At 36.6% G+C, this 19395-nt stretch overlaps 1 protein-coding gene across 1 annotated transcript in view; it reads right to left on the bottom strand.

The window, feature by feature from the left end:
* LOC148939074 (neurogenic locus notch homolog protein 2-like) overlaps positions 1 to 19395 on the bottom strand; it is a 56898-nt gene that overhangs the window by 17913 nt on the left and 19590 nt on the right. The window contains exons 2-5 of the mRNA XM_089107365.1: positions 18966 to 19256; positions 12051 to 12262; positions 7151 to 7394; positions 330 to 503 (exon numbers count right to left, since the gene is read on the bottom strand). Coding sequence (XP_088963491.1) covers positions 330 to 503; positions 7151 to 7394; positions 12051 to 12262; positions 18966 to 19256 — 921 coding nt within the window. The remainder of the gene's footprint in view (positions 1 to 329; positions 504 to 7150; positions 7395 to 12050; positions 12263 to 18965; positions 19257 to 19395) is intronic.

Below are 19395 nucleotides of genomic sequence, written 5' to 3'. Positions count from 1 at the left end.
AACTATTTCAAGGTCTGAATAGGTTTGGAGTAGAACAGATTTGGAAATTAATGCAACGAAGACAAAGCCGCTTAGATTAAGAGGAAATGAAGGGACGAATTGGAAAATAAATATTTTTACCCACTTGCCTAAGAAGCATTGTTTGAAAAGATAACTGATATAATGATTGCAATCAATCGTCTTAATTAAAATGGCAAATCAAAGAATGGTGGAATCGATATAAGATACTAGACGATATGAAGTGCTAAAATGGATTTTTTAAAGGAAAGGCCCCTATCTAGTTGCGTCTAGAGTAAATGTAACACAAAGAATGAAAAAAAAACTCTTACTTGTCCAGCATTCACGAAGCATTCATCTCCGTTTTCTTGAAAACACTTTCGATTGTCCACTTCCAAAAATACGAGCACGCCTCGAGCAGATATGGGGTTAATGAATGACCCACCAGCAGCAATTGCTGCATTTGGGTCCTCCGCCGGATCCCAGGGATATACCATGTCGTTCCCCTAGAAAAAGGAGAATTTTACTAAATAATATGAGATCATAAAAGGCCTCACTAGAAACTTCATTGTCAAATTTACTCTCAAAATCTAAGAAAAACCAATACTACATTGCCATCTTGAAGCATATCATCTTGTTTAGTTTGAAGGAAAATTATTAAATAAGAAATCGCAATTACCAGATGACCGGCTTTGTTGCATTTTAAAATTACCTTTGGAAAGCAATGGTTAAATTCTAGCCCAAAATTAGCAAGAAAGGAGCATATCCCCCCCCCCCCCGACCAACAAAAATTCTGCATGTTACCGTCACAATAGTTACTAATGCGACTGGCTTTCCAACTTCCCAGGAAACAAGCAACTTATTTATCTTCAGAGACAGAAATCTCTTTCCTATGGCTATACCTATAGCTGATAGATAAAACACAATATTTTCCGAGACGAAAAAGGGAGGTGTGGGGTGAGGGGGAGAGCAAGAGATAAAAATTCATTTCGCTACTGGTACGGTATTGACATTTTTTAGGCTTTGTAATGACTTCTACAGAGGATAAGTCTTAACAGATATTTTTGTTTAGAAACTCCAGAAACAAAAGCTGTTCCAGATTCAAGAAAGCAGGAAAGCCATAAACTAATGTTAATTCTTTTAAAGCAGTTCAGGGAAACTTTGATTTAGAAATAGATTTCAAGAAAGTCACAAAAATATTAAAAAATAAATAGAAAGCACTGAGCAAGCTTTTAAGAAAAATTTCATAGTAAGCAGAAAGTGTGAACCAGAGAGGACAAGAGATTGTCTAATTGATTCCCCACAAATAGCTAGATTTCTATTCATGGAGTAGAAACAGAGTCTGGAAGTACAAAATATAAATAAAAGACTATTAATAACTTTTCACTCGCCATGATACTAATATCTTTTAGCATATAATTATGATTTTATAAAAAAAAACTTTAGCAAGCTGAGTTTTTAGAATTTTAGAGACAGTGGAAAATGTTAGGCGTCAGTCTATTTGAGTAAGGTTTGCAGATGTTCATTGTGCAAACTGCACAAGTATTTTTTTTTACTTTTCAATTCATTAAGAAGAACTGCTTTTTTTCAAACTAACATTTGCTCGTTTTCATTTTTATTTTTTTAAATATACATAATAGACCTTAAAAATTTAAAACTTGTTTCATTTAGACAATGTAGCTAAAGAAACTGATATGATTTTTTGTTAAATTAGGACCTTAAATATATGTTTTGCTTTAGACATCCATTAAACTCTCCTAAAAAAGATGTGCAACTTTGTTTCCAAGGGGTATCTTTGTCATTTTGTTAAGAGGTATATTGATTTTGTTATTTCCAACCACACAAATACCGGACTTTTTTAGTTGGTGATGCCAGGGACCTTAAGATGATTCAATTTGCTCCGCTCTCAAAGTTAAGTAAATAGTTAAAATACCAACTAATAGGGAAAACACCTCTCCAGATGGTATTCTAACTAATATGAATAATTTTTAAGTCTCCCCTCAGCTTTGCCTCCGATAGATGGGAGTTATCATTCTTCCCTCCTCTTGCCTTCCACTTTTCAATTCATTAAGAAGAATTAGTTTGTTTGTTTTTCAAAATAACATCAGCCCGTTTTTCATTTATTTTTATTTTTTTAAGATTATATAACTGACCTTAAAAATTTAAAAACTTGTTTTCCTTAGGCAATGAAACTAAAGAGGCTGACATAATTTTTGTTAAATTAGGACCTTAAATGTATATTTTGCTTCTTACCTCCATTAACTTTTACTTTTTTTTTACTTAAGTCCCATCCGTCCTTGAAGGTCGTCTTGGGGCCTCTTTCCTCGTAACGGCGTGGATGTGCCTTCTGTATGCTTCACGGTCTTTTGCTAGGCGAAGAAGGTCCGAGAGGCGGTGAGGTGTAAAGTTTTCCTTCCACCTTTTGGGGAGACGACCACGAGGACGAGAACCATGAATTTGGCCGTCAAAGGTGATTTTCGGGAGACAGGACCGACTCATCCGTTGTACGTGACCAAGCCATCAAAGTTGCTGGAGCTGGATCTTCATGAGACTTGTTTGTTGTACTTTAAGGTTCTCGAGAAGTTCAACATTTGAGATTCTATCAACGTAAGTGATCCCGGCGATGCGGCGGAGGCACTTAGTTTCAAATGCTGCAAGTCGACGATTGTCATTTACCTTCAGTGTCCATGTTTCACATGAGTAGATTGCGATGGGGATGATCAGGGTATCAAAAAGTCATGTCTTAAGCCGCAGAGACAAATCCTTGCTTCGCCATATGGGCATACGGGCCTTGAAACTGGAAGTCGCGAGGGCGAGACGTCTTTTGATGTCTTTTGATGGACTGTTGTCGCTGGTGATCAGACTACCGAGGTAAGGGAACTCCTCAACCCACTGGATACTCTCTCCATTAATTTTCAGGTCTGGCTTAACTGTATCCTGTGGCTTTCGTGAGCAGCACATAGCCTTTGTTTTTGATTTATTTATGATCATTCCAAAAGAACTAGTGGCTTCGAAGACGTCGTTAAGAACGGCTTGTAGATCCTCGGGTGTTTCAGCCATTTCGTTGATATCGTCGGCGTAGGCTAGCTTATCTATCTGAACACCCCCTATATGTGCGCCACAAGTTGTCTCCACCAGGGATAAGACTGCTGTGAGGAAAATGTTGAACAGCTCTGGAGACAAAAGGCATCCTTGAAGGACACCTGCGGAAGTCTGGAAACTGTCAGTGAGACCTTCACTAGTCATCACACGACTCCCAAATTTTGAGTACATATCCTTGATAAGATCTACTAGGTTTCGTGGGATTCCGTAATGGAGAAGGATATGCCATAGGCCATTTCTCCAAATAAGGTCAAATGCTTGCCTAAAGTCGATGAAGAGCTGATACAGGCCGCGACCGAATTCCAGATATTCCTCTAAAATTTCGCGAACAGTGAAAATTTGATCAACGGTCGATCTCCCAGGGCGAAACCCGGCTTGGTATTCTTGGATGACTAAGGATGACGCGGCTCTGATCCGTTGGAGTATAATTCGGGTGAAGATCTTGGCAGTTTGACTTGTTAGGCTAATAGGACGGTAATTATCACATATTGCCTTTGACCCCTTCTTGTGTAGTGGAACAATTGTGGCTTCGCACCAAGAAGTTGGGAAATGACTCTTTTGCCAGGCACCGGATACAATCTTGTGGAAAAGATCTATAAGTGGTTCACACCGGACTTTCAGCAGTTCTGCCTGTATCCCGTCCGGGCCAGGGGCCTTGTTAGTCTTCAGCGCTTGGATGGCATCTTCGACCTCAGAACGGAGAGGAGGTGGGCTGGGATCTGAGACAGTAACGGGCAAGAGGTCCAGGACAGCAGAGTTTGGAAAGATATCAGGATTAAGCTTTTCTTGAAATGCTCCATCCATCTCGATCGGATGCCTTCTGTGCTTTGTATCTGAGAACCATTTTTATCTAGCAGTGTACAAGAACTGAGGTTTTTCTTGCTTGTTAGCTCACGAACTCTCTTATACATGAAGTATGAATTGCCTCTCTTAAAATCAGCCTCACACTGTTCACAGTTGTCTTTAATGTAGGTGCGATGGGCTCTACGGGTGGCTTTTTCTACAGCACGCTTCAAGTGCTTATATCTGTCCCTGCTCTCTCTGTCTGACCTGTTATTGTGTTTTCGTTTCTCAGTACATTATAAAATAATTTCATTTGTTATCCAAGGCTTTTTATCACCCTTTTTGGTTCCTAGGGCAGACATCGCTACTTTGCTGATGATCTTAGAGGAGTCTGTGACCAGTTTATCGATATCCTCTTTAGATAGAGTTACAGGAATATTAGAAAGAAGGTCCGATATTTGAGTAGACAGTTCATCGATGTAGGTTTGGCGAATTTGAGGGTCTTTGAGAAGATGTGTGTTGAAACGAGCGGGTCTATTATTCAGCTTTGCGGAAGATTTCAGGCGTATCTTTAGTGCAGACATGACCAGGGAATGGTCGCTGTCGAAATCGCCACCTGCGAGGGTGACAGTATCTAGCAAAGACGATTTCCACCGCCTAGAGACGAGCACGTAATCAATAAGATTATGGATTTTTCCATCCGGCGAAGTCCATGTCGCCTTACGACGTTCTCTATGTTTGAAGAGAGTATTGGTAATGGCTAGATCACTGTCTCTGCAAAATTCAATGAGGCGTTCGCCCCTCTTGTTAAGTCGTTCAAGGCCAAATTTACCCATAACATCTTCATTTCGAGCAGAATCGTTACCAACAATAGCATTGAAGTCGCCAATGACAACAATAAGGTCTTTTTTAGGAACTGCGTCAATTAAGCTTTGCAGTTGAAGGTAGAAATTGTCAGACTCTTCATCTGGTTTGCTGCAGTCAGGAGCGTAGACTTGTATGATCGTGATGTTGATTGGTGATCCTTTCATTCGTATCATAATCAACCGTTCTGACACAGGTGTTACGGAAATCAGGGATCTTCGTGCCTTACTCGACATCAAAAAGCCAACACCTTGGCGATGGACGCCATCGGTTCTCCCAGACACTATCAGACTAGTGTTGCCGATCCTTTCTTCGCCAGTGCTAGGGAGATGTGTTTCTGAAAGTCCAACAATATCCCATTTATATCGGTTTAGTTCATTTAGGACAAGATCTATTTTGCCTTGTTTAGCAAGCGTCCTAAAGTTCAGGGTTCCAATAGATAAAATAAATTTAGGAGAAAGCATAGCCTCCGGGTTTGGAGTTGTCAACACCGTTAAAGGGAGATTCTGGGTCGTCAGTTCGTCGGTTATCCCGGACGAGGTAACTTCGTCGGTTTCCGCGGACGCGGTAACTTCGTCGGTTGCCCCAGACGCGGTAACTTCGTCGGTTGCCCCGGACGCGGTAGTATTGGTTCTCGTTCTTGATCGTTTGTACTTCATATTTTATAGGAGAAGAGGTTTCTTGGCTAATTTCAGGACGGTGGTAAGCCATTCCTCTCCATTCCGAGCAGGGGCTGGCTATATCTACTACCGATAATGCGCCCTTCTGGCGTACTACATCACCTGTAATTTTCCCATGGCTGGGAGAAGTTTTGTGACTGACGGGACGTATCCATACGCCGATGGGCCCTGCCCCGTGCACATCAGAGGGGCCTTCCACCTCCTCCACCTGAACTTATGGCCCCCAGACGTGGGTGCTCCAGCTATATTTCAAGACCCCCAGAGACCGGGTCCTCCCTTGGTCCGCACCTCCCTACCGGGAGGTGCCCTGCCTATCTACAGGACGTTCCCCGATCCGCCACCTGGGGACGCGCTGAGTGGCCTGGGAGAGGCCCCACTGATAACTCTGAATTTCTCAGTAGTTCTCAGTAGTTCTACCTCCATTAAACTTCCCTACAAAAGATGTGCAACCACGGTTGTTACCCGTTGAGGAAAAAAAAAATCACTGGGTTGTAGTGATTTATAATTTTATTCAGTGACTTTCTTCAATAATCTAGTGATTTATGTGCTGATTTAGTGATTTTATGTAAAGACAAAGCAAAAAATCATTAGGAATAGGGAAAAATCACTATTTACCGTTGAAAAATCAACGGTATGTAGTTTTTAGGCGTTTTTGAAAATTTTCACATAAAATTTGATATTTCTCATTAAATTCATTAATGACATATTTTCAACCGGTTTTTTAGTTTTCATTTACTAGGCAGAATGTGTCCATACAAAGCAAACTATAGCTACGCCTCGTTCTTTACTTACAGTTCATTACTATTTGATACTCTATCTAAATCAAACCATTACTTTAAAAGTCATGTTTCGTAGCCTTTCCTCGCAGAAGAAATGCATATGCTGTATATTTTCTTCAATAAATTTATCTCTATCCCCCATACAAACACACCACTTTTAGACCAATTGGTAGCTGAAACCCAAGAAATAGTTCAGAACTAAACTAATTTTGGTAATTTGTAATGCAATACAAAATTCATAAATCAATCTATTTTCTCTCTTTCTCGCAAATTCAGTTTTCACTTTATCTCTCGTTTTAACACTGTGAATTTATACATTTTTTTTCTAATCTCCTGTCTATCTTTGCTCATCTATTTATCTCTATCTGTCTCTCATTCCCCTTTTTCGATCTTCATCTCAGCCAGAATTGCAGTTCAGCATTATTCATATTCCATCCCATCTCTATCAAATGCTGATGCCATGTCTAAAAATATTACATGAACTGCTTTTCCTTTTTTGAAGCTTTGTTTGATCAGATGCTCTTGTCTAACTAAGGCATCTGTGGTGCTCCTTCCAGGGAGAAATCCGAGCTGTTCAATTTGGATGTGGTCTGATAATGGGGTTAAAAGCGGGTTTGAACCCTCCCCCCGGAAGTGTTTGTCCAACTCAGAAAAACATAACAAAAAGTGAATATAAAGCCATTTTTGAAGTCTTTTTACCGTTTTTTAGTTTCTCATCCTCTTTTTTTAATCTTCATCTCAGCCAGAATTGCACTTCAGCATTATTCACATTCCATCTTATCGGGTTTCGAGGCGATTTACACAAGCAACACATTTTATGATTAATTATTACATTTTATACATTATATACAATATAATGTATTAATTATACGATTAATTATAAAATATAACGATAAAATATGACGATTAATTATATACAATTATTACATTTTATTAAATTTTTACCTGGTTATCTTTTTTCACTCGAACTGTGGTCCTCAGTGTTCTGCCCAAATAGCGCACAAATGAAACGCTTTGATGTTTAAAGGTCAAAGTATCCATGAGCAGGACAGAGGTCATGGCTCCTTGCATAACTTGAGGGTTTGAACTGTCACAATCAAGGCCGTCCCAGTTGCATTCTGCTGTATTACATCCGTAATTACAATGACCGTTGGCATAATGCTGCTCGCAAAAAGCGTTGTAAATCGGACTAAAACAATAATTGCAATATTAGCAGTGGTGGATCCAGGGGAGGCGCCCCCTAGCGTAGTCTAAAGTAGTCCCCCCTAAAAATATCCTGGATCCGCCCCTGAATACTAGTCTTTTAAATTAAATTTTAATGACATCAGTAAACTAAAAGGAGGAGATTTCTGATTAATTACACTTCTCGGCTATAAAAACCCGTCTATCGGCCCTCTGGCAAGTGGAATCGAACCCTGGACCAAGTATTTCTAGGAAAATATCAATCCGCTTTTTGTAAATCAAGAGTGGCCCTCTGTGTTGCACTTTGTTACACCGACATGCTATGAGTTAAAAGGTTAACAGAAAAAACCTCAGCTGTTAAAAATTTTACTGAAGCCAAAAACCGGAAATATTTACAATACATCTGTTTTTAGAAATTTAGACGTTTTCTAAAGTGAAAGTGCCTCGCTTCTGTTAACAAATAAACTCAACAAACAAAATCTGCTACTCTCCACTCGTACTTAAAAAATACAACTACCAAAATAATGCTCTTGATAAAAACAATTTTCGTCAAATTATCAACTAATAGAAGAAAGATGAATAGGTATGGAAGTCGCTTGAATCAAGATCTTTCAAAGAATGGGACATACAGTCCTTAAGAGCATTTGGGTGTTTCTTATCCCTGTCACAGCATTGATAAAAACGAGCTTTCACTTCCTGGCCTGCAGTAAGTTAAGTAATTTTTCTATAAATACTTTTTAATTCTACAATTTAGGAAACAAATTTTACTGAACTTTTGACTAAGAAATTCGTTAAACAAAATGTAGCAGCGTGAGTTTACACCATAAAGGTTCTACACCACAAGGTTAATAGGGGTTCTAAACCTTAAGAATCATATATATATAAAAACTTTTGAGGGTTGGTCTTACTTCACATTTTATTCGAGATCATTATTGCCTAAAATAGTGTCGTTATTAGCTATTGTTTACCAATTATTCCCTAATTCAAAATACAATTTTATTAATGATGAGATTAAGCTACCGCTAATTTGAGATGTTCAGATTCTTCATGGGACTTCTGATTGGCTGAAAAAAGTCTAAGGAGCTTAAATAAGCCCTCGCTAAATCTCGTTAGTATTAAAACCCCATTGAGAATGAGGCAAGAGAACCGACTACACTAGTTAAGCAAGGCTTTAGGTAGCGTAATTTCTGAGAGTTTACTATTTAAAACTAACTTTACTCCCTCGTACTTTCAGCCCAATTACAGGACAAAGGGTTCAAAACCACATATTTTGAGGGAAAAAGCAAGATATTTTCTTTATTATCTTAGTGGTAACTAACTCACTGCTTTCTCTAATTTTGACTCATTGTATTTTTTGAAAGCCTTTCTTCTATTCCTAAACCTCGTTGGTGGGTTTTATTATCAAAGTGGTTCGTATACGTGTTGTTTAATGATGGCTTAACTGTGCTATCAACAATGAGTTCTGGTCTGAATCGGCTGTTAGCGACCTCTTTGCAATGGATCTTGGTCCCTTTTTAATTTTGATAAATCACTGTTTTGTTTAAACCTTTCATCTCTCCTAAAAAGACCCGTCAAACCGCTAAGCTTTAGAAACTGTTTGTTTTTACTTAACGTGTTTTGATTTTTAAAGGTATTTCTAATACTCGGGATTCCAAAAATTGATCGTTTTGATAATTTTGCATTTTAATTTGCCAGTTTTCAATTTTGCTAAAATAGTTTTATAGATACATACATATGTATATTTATATAAATATGATTTGCACACCTCGCATGCTGACCATCCACCTATTGGAAAGGGAGGTTACTTATGTCGACCAGGTCATATATTTTGGATATCGCAAAATAACCGTGAGGATGATTGTCTTTTGAAATTATAGGCTAAATAAGCAAACCTGAAGTGCTTATGGGGAATGTGGAAGTTTTCAAACTCATTGTTTATTTTCACCTTATTGAAAACACTAATTATCAAACTTGTTACTCTAATTTTTTGCGTGCGGCTCTCCAAGTATATTGTAAGCATGTTAGCTATAAATGTTTGCTAAAACCAAGTGTACAGGATTTGTGCCTTGGATAACCAAAATATAAATAACTGATAGTTTTCTATCATCCCCTCCACCACTCCAAGCAGCTCTCCTGCTTTAGCAGATTCCAGGAATCTTAATATGAGATTTGGTTTTTCCATCCTCTTTCGCCTACGTTGCCAGCTTTACTTGCTCACAATGCTTATCTAATAATTAGTAAAGATTTGTCAAATATCTCTAAAGACTTAAAGGGATCAATACATAATTTAACACATATCATTCACGAATATTTGCTGGATTTTAAATGACACTAAATTATTTATAAATTAATTATATTTTTAATTAATTTTAAATTAATTATATCTAAGAAAACTTCTGGTTTCGTTGCTTTAAAAAGTATCAATGAAAGAAATCAGTGAGCCAAATAAGCAAAAAGAGCCAATGAGCAGTATATGTTCCTCAAATTAAATTAGTTAGGAGGCTTGAGTGTGTGGTTTCCCTCTTTTATTATGGTAATCCCTATTTATCGTAAGCTTGAATTGGTTCTTCATTTTAGTTTGTTTTCGGTCAATTTATTAATTCCCTGGGCACAGAGCCTGTTGAATGACAGTCACAAATCAAAGATTTAACCGTAGCGTCTACGATTTTGTGAGTAGTACAGAAAATATTTAGCCTTTTCCCCAAAAAGCATAAAATTAATGCGCTTCCTGGCTGAAGGGCTATGAAACAGAGATCAGAATGGCCGGTAGAGACTTTAAAAGTCCAATCCTGTATTATTTAGTTTTATATACCTTCATGATTGTACTTTGCTTGTCATTTCCCTCAACTGTCTAGAACATACCAAGACTTGTGGTTTTTAATAAGCAAACAGTTATAGTAATATGAAATAACTTACTGGACCTAGAGTTAAACTTAATAAATCTCGAGACAAGTTCACTTCTTCAGACAAAACAAAAATACACTCTGATTAGATGAGCCAGAAGTAGTTATCAATGGTTTTATGGTGACCCCCCCCCCCAAAAAAAAAATCTCCTCTCACGGACATTTTCCCCTCGCAAGATCCCACCACGGCAGAACTTCACCCCGCCCAATTCAACTCTTACTTAACTCGACGCAATTCAACTCAACCCTCATTTATCTCAATCAAAACTAAAACCCCATTGAACTCAACGTCAATTAAACCCCTGTAGCAGGTTGGGATATGTTTACTTAGGTTGAATTTACCGTGGCTGGCAACATCTAAAGCAAACATGCTAATGAAATTACATTAGTTCATTTTATTCTCTTAAAATATCATTGCTGCTTTTCTGACAATGTGTCCTACTCTCCTGACGGCGCCAGGTATGGCCGTAGGATACATATAAATTCAAGGAAGGGAGGACAGTTAAGGCATGAATGGAAATCATTAACCACCAAAGCCATGCTATGTGCTACCTTGACGCTTCAGAACGTAAAATCCATTGCAGCTACAGTTTTTCTCTAGGCATGCGTTATGTAAGTGACAGCATCGCAAAAAACTTAAAGACAACCTCTGGTTTCAAAGAAAACATTAAAACAGTAAAACCCTTACTTTAAAAATGCAGCGTGTTTTTATTAATCAGATTAACACACTCCCTTCCATTATAATCCACATATTTAAATCATTTCAAGTAATATCTTTACCCAGCAATTGTATTGAAATATATTGGCCGAAAGCGTTTCACCGGATCAAAAAAACTGGATAACAAAAAGACACGACGTATCACGAGATGCAAAACAACGGAGAAATATATTAAAAGACCTATATATAGGACCATCAGGAGGGAGCAGAGGGGGGGGGGCTTTTCAGAAACTAGAACAGCCTATGATATATGCAAAGAGGATAGAATGAGGAATATAATACTACTAGTTTTATTTTATCAAATGCGTTTCCTGGGAGGAATTCTTCGTCGGAGTGAAATACCCGCTAGGGGGAGGGGGGGGATTGTCCTCAAGAAAATTTACTTGGGGAATAAGCTGGACACGGTTATTACTATAATTTAATACTGTTAATAAAAAGCCACATTTTATGAACGATACAAGCACATAAAAACTGATATTAATGGTATTACTTTGACGTTATATATTTCATTTAATACTACACTTTTTCCTTGATTTTTCGTTAAACTTGTAATAAAGATAGTTTACATTTGAATATTGAACTTGTTCAATTCAATAAATTAAAAATGGAACACATTGTTGGCAAACATAATTATTTTGCTGTGTGTGTTTTATCTCATTCTCAATTGTGAGTACAATATGACTGGGATACTAATGAGAATATATACCACGGAAATATACATTAGTCATTTCAGCTTCAAACGTTCAGACATGCAATATAATTCATTTTCCCAGGGGTTTAGTTATGGGCTTCTTAGCCAGCTAGCCAAAAAAAAAGGTCACGAGAAACACATGGTACACTATTTTCCACCTCATATTCATCAATATTGACGTAACGCGTAGAATGTCAACGAATTTACACGTTACTTATCCATTTTAATACTATATAATTACACTAAAAGAATGCCTTAAAATAATCTGGCCCTGTCCCACACAGGAAATATAGCGTACACTTTGAGAAAGAGTGCCCAAATTAATTAAGTTAGCTTATCAGTTTTTCATACTTGCAAGACATCACAAAGGTATTGCAGTCCCTTCCATCGAATAGACAACGATCATTATTGCATTCAGGGTTGCATTCTCCGTCCATGAATACCTCCCAACAGGCTATTGTAGCTGAGCAGTTAAGCCATGGGTTCAATCCGAGTGAGCAATCGCCACCATCGAAATTACATGCCATATTATTGCATTCTTCATCGCAGCGCATGTTATTAATCTGTAATTAAAGTTAATTGAATACAGAATACTGACCGTTTAATTAAGATTTTCAAGATTCAAGATTCAACAACTTGACTAAAAATGATTCATGCCGGCTTTACGACCGGTTACAAATAAAGCACACATATGCTTGAAAAACGCAACCAGTAATCAATTGAAATCAGAATACTGACACTTATTATTTTTTGATTTTTTTTTATTATTATTAATTTACTATTATCACAGATATTAGTAGAGTAGTAAGTTATACTTCTACGAGACGTAAAGGAATTCCCATGCTATTCTACGAGACGTATAGGAATTACCATGCTATTTGCTTGAAGCTATAGGAAAAAATTTCTATGGAAGCTATACACCTTTTCAAAGAAAGTGAGTACTCCATCCCATGGCCTTATACTTCTACGAGACGTATAGGAATTACCATGCTATTTGCTTGAAGCTATAGGAAAACATTTCTATGGAAGCTATACACCTTTTCGAAGAGGGTGAGTACCCCCTCACATGGCCTTATACTTCTACGAGACGTATAGGATTTCCCATGCTATTCTACGAGACGTAAAGGAATTCCTATGCTATTCTACGAGACCTATACACCTTTTCAAAGAGAGTGAGTAGCCCCTCACATCTAGGTAATACTTCTATGGAAGCTTTACACCTTTTCAAAGAGAGTGAGTACCTCCTCACACCTATACTTCCTTGGTACCATTCCAAGCAAAGTGATCAAACACGTTTTGAAACTATCGTTGAGATTGTATAGTGCATACAGAAAAAACACTAGCTTAGAAATTTAGGACTTTTTTCTCATGAGAAAGATGGAGTTCAAGGATGATTTACTCCTCTCTCTCTCTCTATCCCACTCAATTTCTTGTTGGTAGCTCAGTTTCATCGTGGCAGTGAGAGTGTCAACACATGAAAAAATGTTCCATACATGTGCGCTATGCATGTACACATTGGGCAGCTGGTCATCATGTGAGAATTGTACAATGACTGATGAGTGTGATGAAAAGTGCAGATTATGCAACCCGTGTAAATTGCATAGAGGATATGCTGTACAAATTACAGTTTGTAATTCCTGTCTTGAAGAGGGGTGTGACTCTCATCCTAGAGGGCACCTATGCTCCGATTGCCACTATGATACATGTAATCAGTGAGAGAATACATATCCTGGTATGATTGGAAAGAATCCTAAGCGTGATTTTAGTTTATTGCTAAGAGATTGGTATCGTCGTGGTTTTAGATAGTTCTGGGAGGAGGAGCCGGGTCAGCGATTCAACTGTTGGAACAACAAAAGAATTTGGTTTCTACGTCATCGTTGTGAAGACAATGGCTGCTATGATTATAAGCCCACTGATTTTTATTTGGCTGTGACAGAATGTGATTCACCACTTGAGGACGCTGTTTATGACATTGCTTCAAATAAGCAAATTGAAAAATGTGAATTCTACAAAATAAATGAGAATAGTATCATTGACTATACAAAGAGATATGACAAGAGTGAAGTCACACTCTACTGTAGAAAATGCGACCCTGATATTGCAGCACATCAGGATCAGTATACTGTGAATTAAGATAATCTACCTGCATTAGTTGTTATCGACAAATACCTATACCTATGTCAGATACATCGAATATAATTGACAAAATCTATGTGTTAGAGTAAATAATTTTTTTTATCAACATCCTCTGTCAGATACATCGGATAAAATTGACAAAATCTAAGTATCAGACTGAACAAATTCTTTATCAACATCACTTGTCGGATATGTCGGAAACATTTTTTTTATCAACGAAATATCTGAATGCGTTTAAGGTATAGTACGAATGGCTTGCAAAAACACGAAAATACTTTCAGAAAGAATAAATTCTTTATCAATATCCGTTGTAGGATATGTCATTATGAAAAAAAAAATTCTAAGTATGTTTGTAAGTAAGTAAGTAACAAAATATTTCTTGAATTCACCTCTTAGATACACAATACAGAAATTTAATTCAGGAAATTAGGAAAAAAATTGAACAAATTCTTTAACATTCATTATCGATTGATATCGCTTCCTATACAGAAAATACAGCAATTTCACAAAATCTAAGCATAGGAATGATTAAATTCTATATCAACATCCATTTCTCGGATACATAGGAAAAAGTTGACAAAATCTAAGTGTTAGAGTGAATACATTTTTTTATCAACATCTTTTGTCAGATACACCGGATAAAATTGAAAGAATTCAACTCTTATGTTGGTGGATATGCGAGATTGAGATCTCCAGAGACAATTGCACTCAAAGAGAATACCAACATAAAAATAATCGTTGATGATAGAGGACAACTCGTTGCTACTGTTGCAGGTAACACATTACCTACTGATACATCCAATCGTCAGCTTTCGGGTATTAGCATACAACGGAAGGTAAAAAAAGAAAGGCCTACTCTTCTACTAATATCGTAAACCATATCTTGTCTACATGCCGAATCTGTTACCTGTGTAAAAATAATGTGATAATAGACAGTGAAATTGCCAGAAAAATAAAAAAGGCATTGGCAGAAAATATCACTATAGAATATAAAGATGAATCGATGAAAAACAAAGCACCCGCTAACGTTACTGCCATTGATCCAACAGGCAATGAACCAAATAATACCAAAGACGAAAAGCATATTGAGCCTGTTGATGACACACCAGTAAAAATTGTGTATGACCCAAAATGGATTAATGATTATTCTACTGATTACGAACTAAGAGAAGACAATAGCTACAATATCAAGAGAGAACATGGTGAACTATTTTTCGGAACAGATTCAAAATGTCCAAAGTTGATCATTGATATTAATAATGTATCATAATATATTTATGTATTAATATTCTACATAGCATTATTTCATTAAAAATATATTATGCATTACACTGTTATGTGTTCATTATTTTTAGAGTAAGCTGACATGCCACTTAGAGTGGCCAGACATGCATTGGAATAAGCAAAGCGGAACCCCGCGGCGCTTCCCGGCGGTCGACCTGGGGGGATTTTTCGGCGACTATGGTTAGGTTAGGCTAGATTAAGTTAGGTCAGATTAGGTTAGGTTAAGTTAAATTAGGTTAGCCTACGTCCGCGCGCGTCCGTAGGCTAGCCTAATTTAACTTAACCTAACCTAATCTGACCTAACTTAATCTAGCCTAACCTAACCATACTCGCCAGAAAATCCCCCCAGGTCGACCGCCGGGGAGCGCCGCTGGCCGGGAAGGGCCGCGGGGGCCCGCTTTGCTTATTCCAATGCATGTCTGGCCACTCTAAGTGAACTTTAAATTAACTCAGCTTTTTGAATATCTCTCACTATGACTGTGTGTCTGAGTGGGTGTAGTGTCATCTATATTGATAAAGCATTTATTCACTCTAATACTTAGATTGTGTCAATTTTATCCCATGTATCTGAGAAAGGGATTTGATATAGGATTTAATAACTCTGATACTTAGAAAGTGTCAAGTTTATCCCAAGTATTCGAAAAAGGGATGTTGATATAGAGTTTAATCAATCTGATAGTTAGATTTTGTCAATTTTATCCGATATAGCCGACAATTGATGTTGATAATGCATTTCAAGGATGTTGATAAAGCATTTAATCACTCTGATACTTAGATTTTGTCAATTTTATCCCATGTATCCGAGAAAGGGATGTTGATATATAATTTAATAATTCTGATACTTAGATTCTGTAAATTTTATCCAACATATCCGACAAAAGATGTTGTTAAAGCATTTATTCATTGTGAAATTTATATTTTGTCAATTTTATTTAATGTATCTGACAAAGGATGTTGATTAAAAAATATTATTCACTCTGACACTTAGATTCTGTCAATTTTATCCGATGTTTCTGACAAAAGATGTTGATAAAAAAAAATTATTCACTCTAACACTTAGATTTTGTCAGCTTTTTCCTATGTATCCCAGAAATGGATGTTGATATAGAATTTAATCACTCTTGTGCTTAGATTTTGTGAAATTGGTGTATTGTCTGTCTAGGAAGCGACTTCAATCGATAATGAATGTTAATAAAATTTGTTCAATTTTTTTCACAATTTCCTGAATTAAATTTCTGTATTGTTTATCCAAGAGGTGAATTCAAGAAAGAGATTGTTACTTACTTACTTACTTACAATTTTTTCATAATGACATATCCAACAACGGATGTTGATAAAGAATTTAGTCATTCTGATACCTAGATTTTGTCAGTGTTATCCCGTGTGCCTGACAATAGATGTATGCAAATTCCTTTTCTTACATCTCCGATGTTTTAATAGACATTCTAAACGTTTGATGTGCTAGCATTCTCTAAAAATAATGAACACATAACAATGTAATGCATAATATATTTTTATTGAAATAATGCTACGTAGAATATTAATACAAAAATATATTATGATACATTATTAATATCAATGATCAACTTTGGACATTTTGCCAATGCCTTTTTTATTTTTCTGGCAATTTCACTGTCTATTATCACATTATTTTTACACAGGTAACAGTTTCGGCATGTAGACAAGATATGGTTTACGATATTAGTAGAAGAGTAGGCCTTTCTTTTTTTGACATTCCGTTGAATGCTAATACCCGAAAGCTGACGATTGGATGTATCAGTAGGTAGTGTGTCACCTGCAACGGTAGCAAGGAGTTGTCCTCTATCATCGATGATTTTTTTTATGTTGGCATTCTCTTTGAGTGCAATCATCTCTGGAGATCTCAATCTCACATATCCACCAACATAAGAGTTGAATTCTGTCAATTTTATCCGATGTATCTGACAAAAGATGTTGATAAAAAAATTTTATTCACTCTAACACTTAGATTTTGTCAAATTTTTCCTATGTATCCGAGAAATGGATGTTGATATAGAATTTAATCACTCCTATACTTAGATTTTGTGAAACTGCTGTACTGTCTGTCTAGGAAGAGACATTAATCGATAATGAATGTTAATAAAGAATTGGTTCAATTTTTTTCCTAATTTCCTGAATTAAATTTCTGTATTGTGTATCCAAGAGGTGAATTCAAGAAAAAGTTTGTTACTTACTTACTTACAATGTTTTTCATAATGACATATTCAACAACGGATGTTTATAAAGAATTTATTCATTCTGATAGTATTTTTGTGTTTTTTGCAAGCCATTCGTACTATACCTTAAACGCATTCAGATGTTTCCTTGATAAAAAAATTTTGTCCGACATATCCGATAAGTGATGTAGATAAAGCATTTATTCAGTCTGATACTTAGATTTTGTCATTTTCATCCGATGTATCTGACAGAGGATGTTGATAAAAAAAATTATTCACTCTAACACTTAGATTTTGTCAATTATATTCGATGTATCTGACATCGGTATAGGTATTTTTCGATAACAACTAATGCAGGTAGATTATCTGAATTCACAGTATACTGATCCTGACGTGCTGCAATGTCAGGGTTGCATTTTCTACAGTAGAGTGTAACTTCACTCTTGTCATATCTCTTTGTATAGTCAATGATACTATTCTCATTCATTCTGTAGAATTCACATGTTTCAATTTGATTATTTGAAGCAATGTCATAAACAGTGTCCTCAAGTGGCAAATCACATTCCGTCACAGCCAAATAAAAATCAGCGGGCTTATAATCATAGTAGCCATTGTCTTCACAACAATGACGTAGAAACCAAATTCTTTAGTTGTTCCTACATTTGAATCGCTGACCCGGTTCCTCCTCCCAGAACACTCTAAAGCCACGACGACACCAATCTCTTAGCAATAAACTAAAATCACGCTTAGGATTCTTTCCAATCATACCAGGATATGTATTCTCCCACTGATTAAATTTATCATAGTGGCAATTGGAGCATAGGTGCCCTCTAGAATGAGTCACACACCTCTTCAAGACAGAAATTACAACCTTTAATTTGTACAGCATATCCTCTATGCAATTTACACGGGTTGCATAATCTGCACTTTTCATCATACTCATCAATCATTGTACAATTCTCACATGATGACCAGCTGCCCAATGTGCACATGCATAGCGGACATGTATGGAAATTACAGACGAACTTGTATAACAAGAACGACAAAAACCGGTGTTGCAAAGCTTTGCCATATGGATTAATTAACGACAAACAGCAAATAGATCTTGCGTCTCACGGCGTCTCATCATATCACGGCTAGAGGATTTATTTGAAACTTTAATTAAAAAAAATCTGAGGGGGGGGGGTCGCTGTTTTGCGCGGTTTTTTTTAATGGTTTTATGTTAAGGGTTTTCCCTTTCCTATTTTTTCATGCCCGTGGCCAGACAGGTTTTTTGACAAGTATTTAGATAAGGCTGTAATTAACCAATAGACAAATAAGGAAGAAAATGGGTTGAACACGATTCTAATTATATTGCAACCCAAAATGAAATTCCTAAATCAGCTTCAAGTGACGATTTTTCCTCATTTGATATTTAATATAAAAACAAGTTTCAAAATTTTAAATTACTACAAGCTAAAGTTCGTTCCCTGCTAGGCTGCAGCACGATGGAATTTGCTGTCAACAGTAAATAGAAACAAAATAAGATTTGTGAGCAGAATTTCGTTGAGTAATGACTTTTGCTTTGTAAATGGAATAATAATTTTAAGTGCGTCTATTTTACATTTAAACAAAGTACTGAATGATAAAGAAACGAATAATAAGGCTTTACCTTCAGATGACATTCGTTACGAGCACACATCTCCTTTTGCTTTGGAAGGTCACTTGGAATAGTCGCTTTTCTTCCAGAACTTTTTCCGATTTCCCCAGCAAAATTCAGATCGTATACATCACACTGCTTACCAGTCCAATACTGAGGACAAATACATTCAAATTTACCAGGTCGATCAAAACAATAGCCTCCATTCTTGCAAGGCGAAGATTCACATTCGTTTCGTACGTCAAATTCACAAAGCGCACCTAATAAAAAAAGTAAATAAAAAAAGAAATTAGGACCTAATCGCTATGGTGATTATATAAATACATTTACAGACTTTTGAAAAAAGATAACGTACGCTTTAAGATAACGCTACTAGTTCTTAAAAGAAAGTTCCCGAAACGGTCAAAATTTAACCACCTTTTGTCACTGAATGAAAAGAAAT

This window comes from Artemia sp. Qi Xiang Cuo, unplaced genomic scaffold (genome assembly GCF_049724085.1).
Source record: "Artemia sp. Qi Xiang Cuo unplaced genomic scaffold, ASM4972408v1 HiC_scaffold_22, whole genome shotgun sequence".
NCBI lineage: Eukaryota > Metazoa > Arthropoda > Branchiopoda > Anostraca > Artemiidae > Artemia > Artemia sp. Qi Xiang Cuo.
Note: the sequence above shows the minus strand (reverse complement) of the source record. Positions and strands in the feature narration are given on the sequence as shown.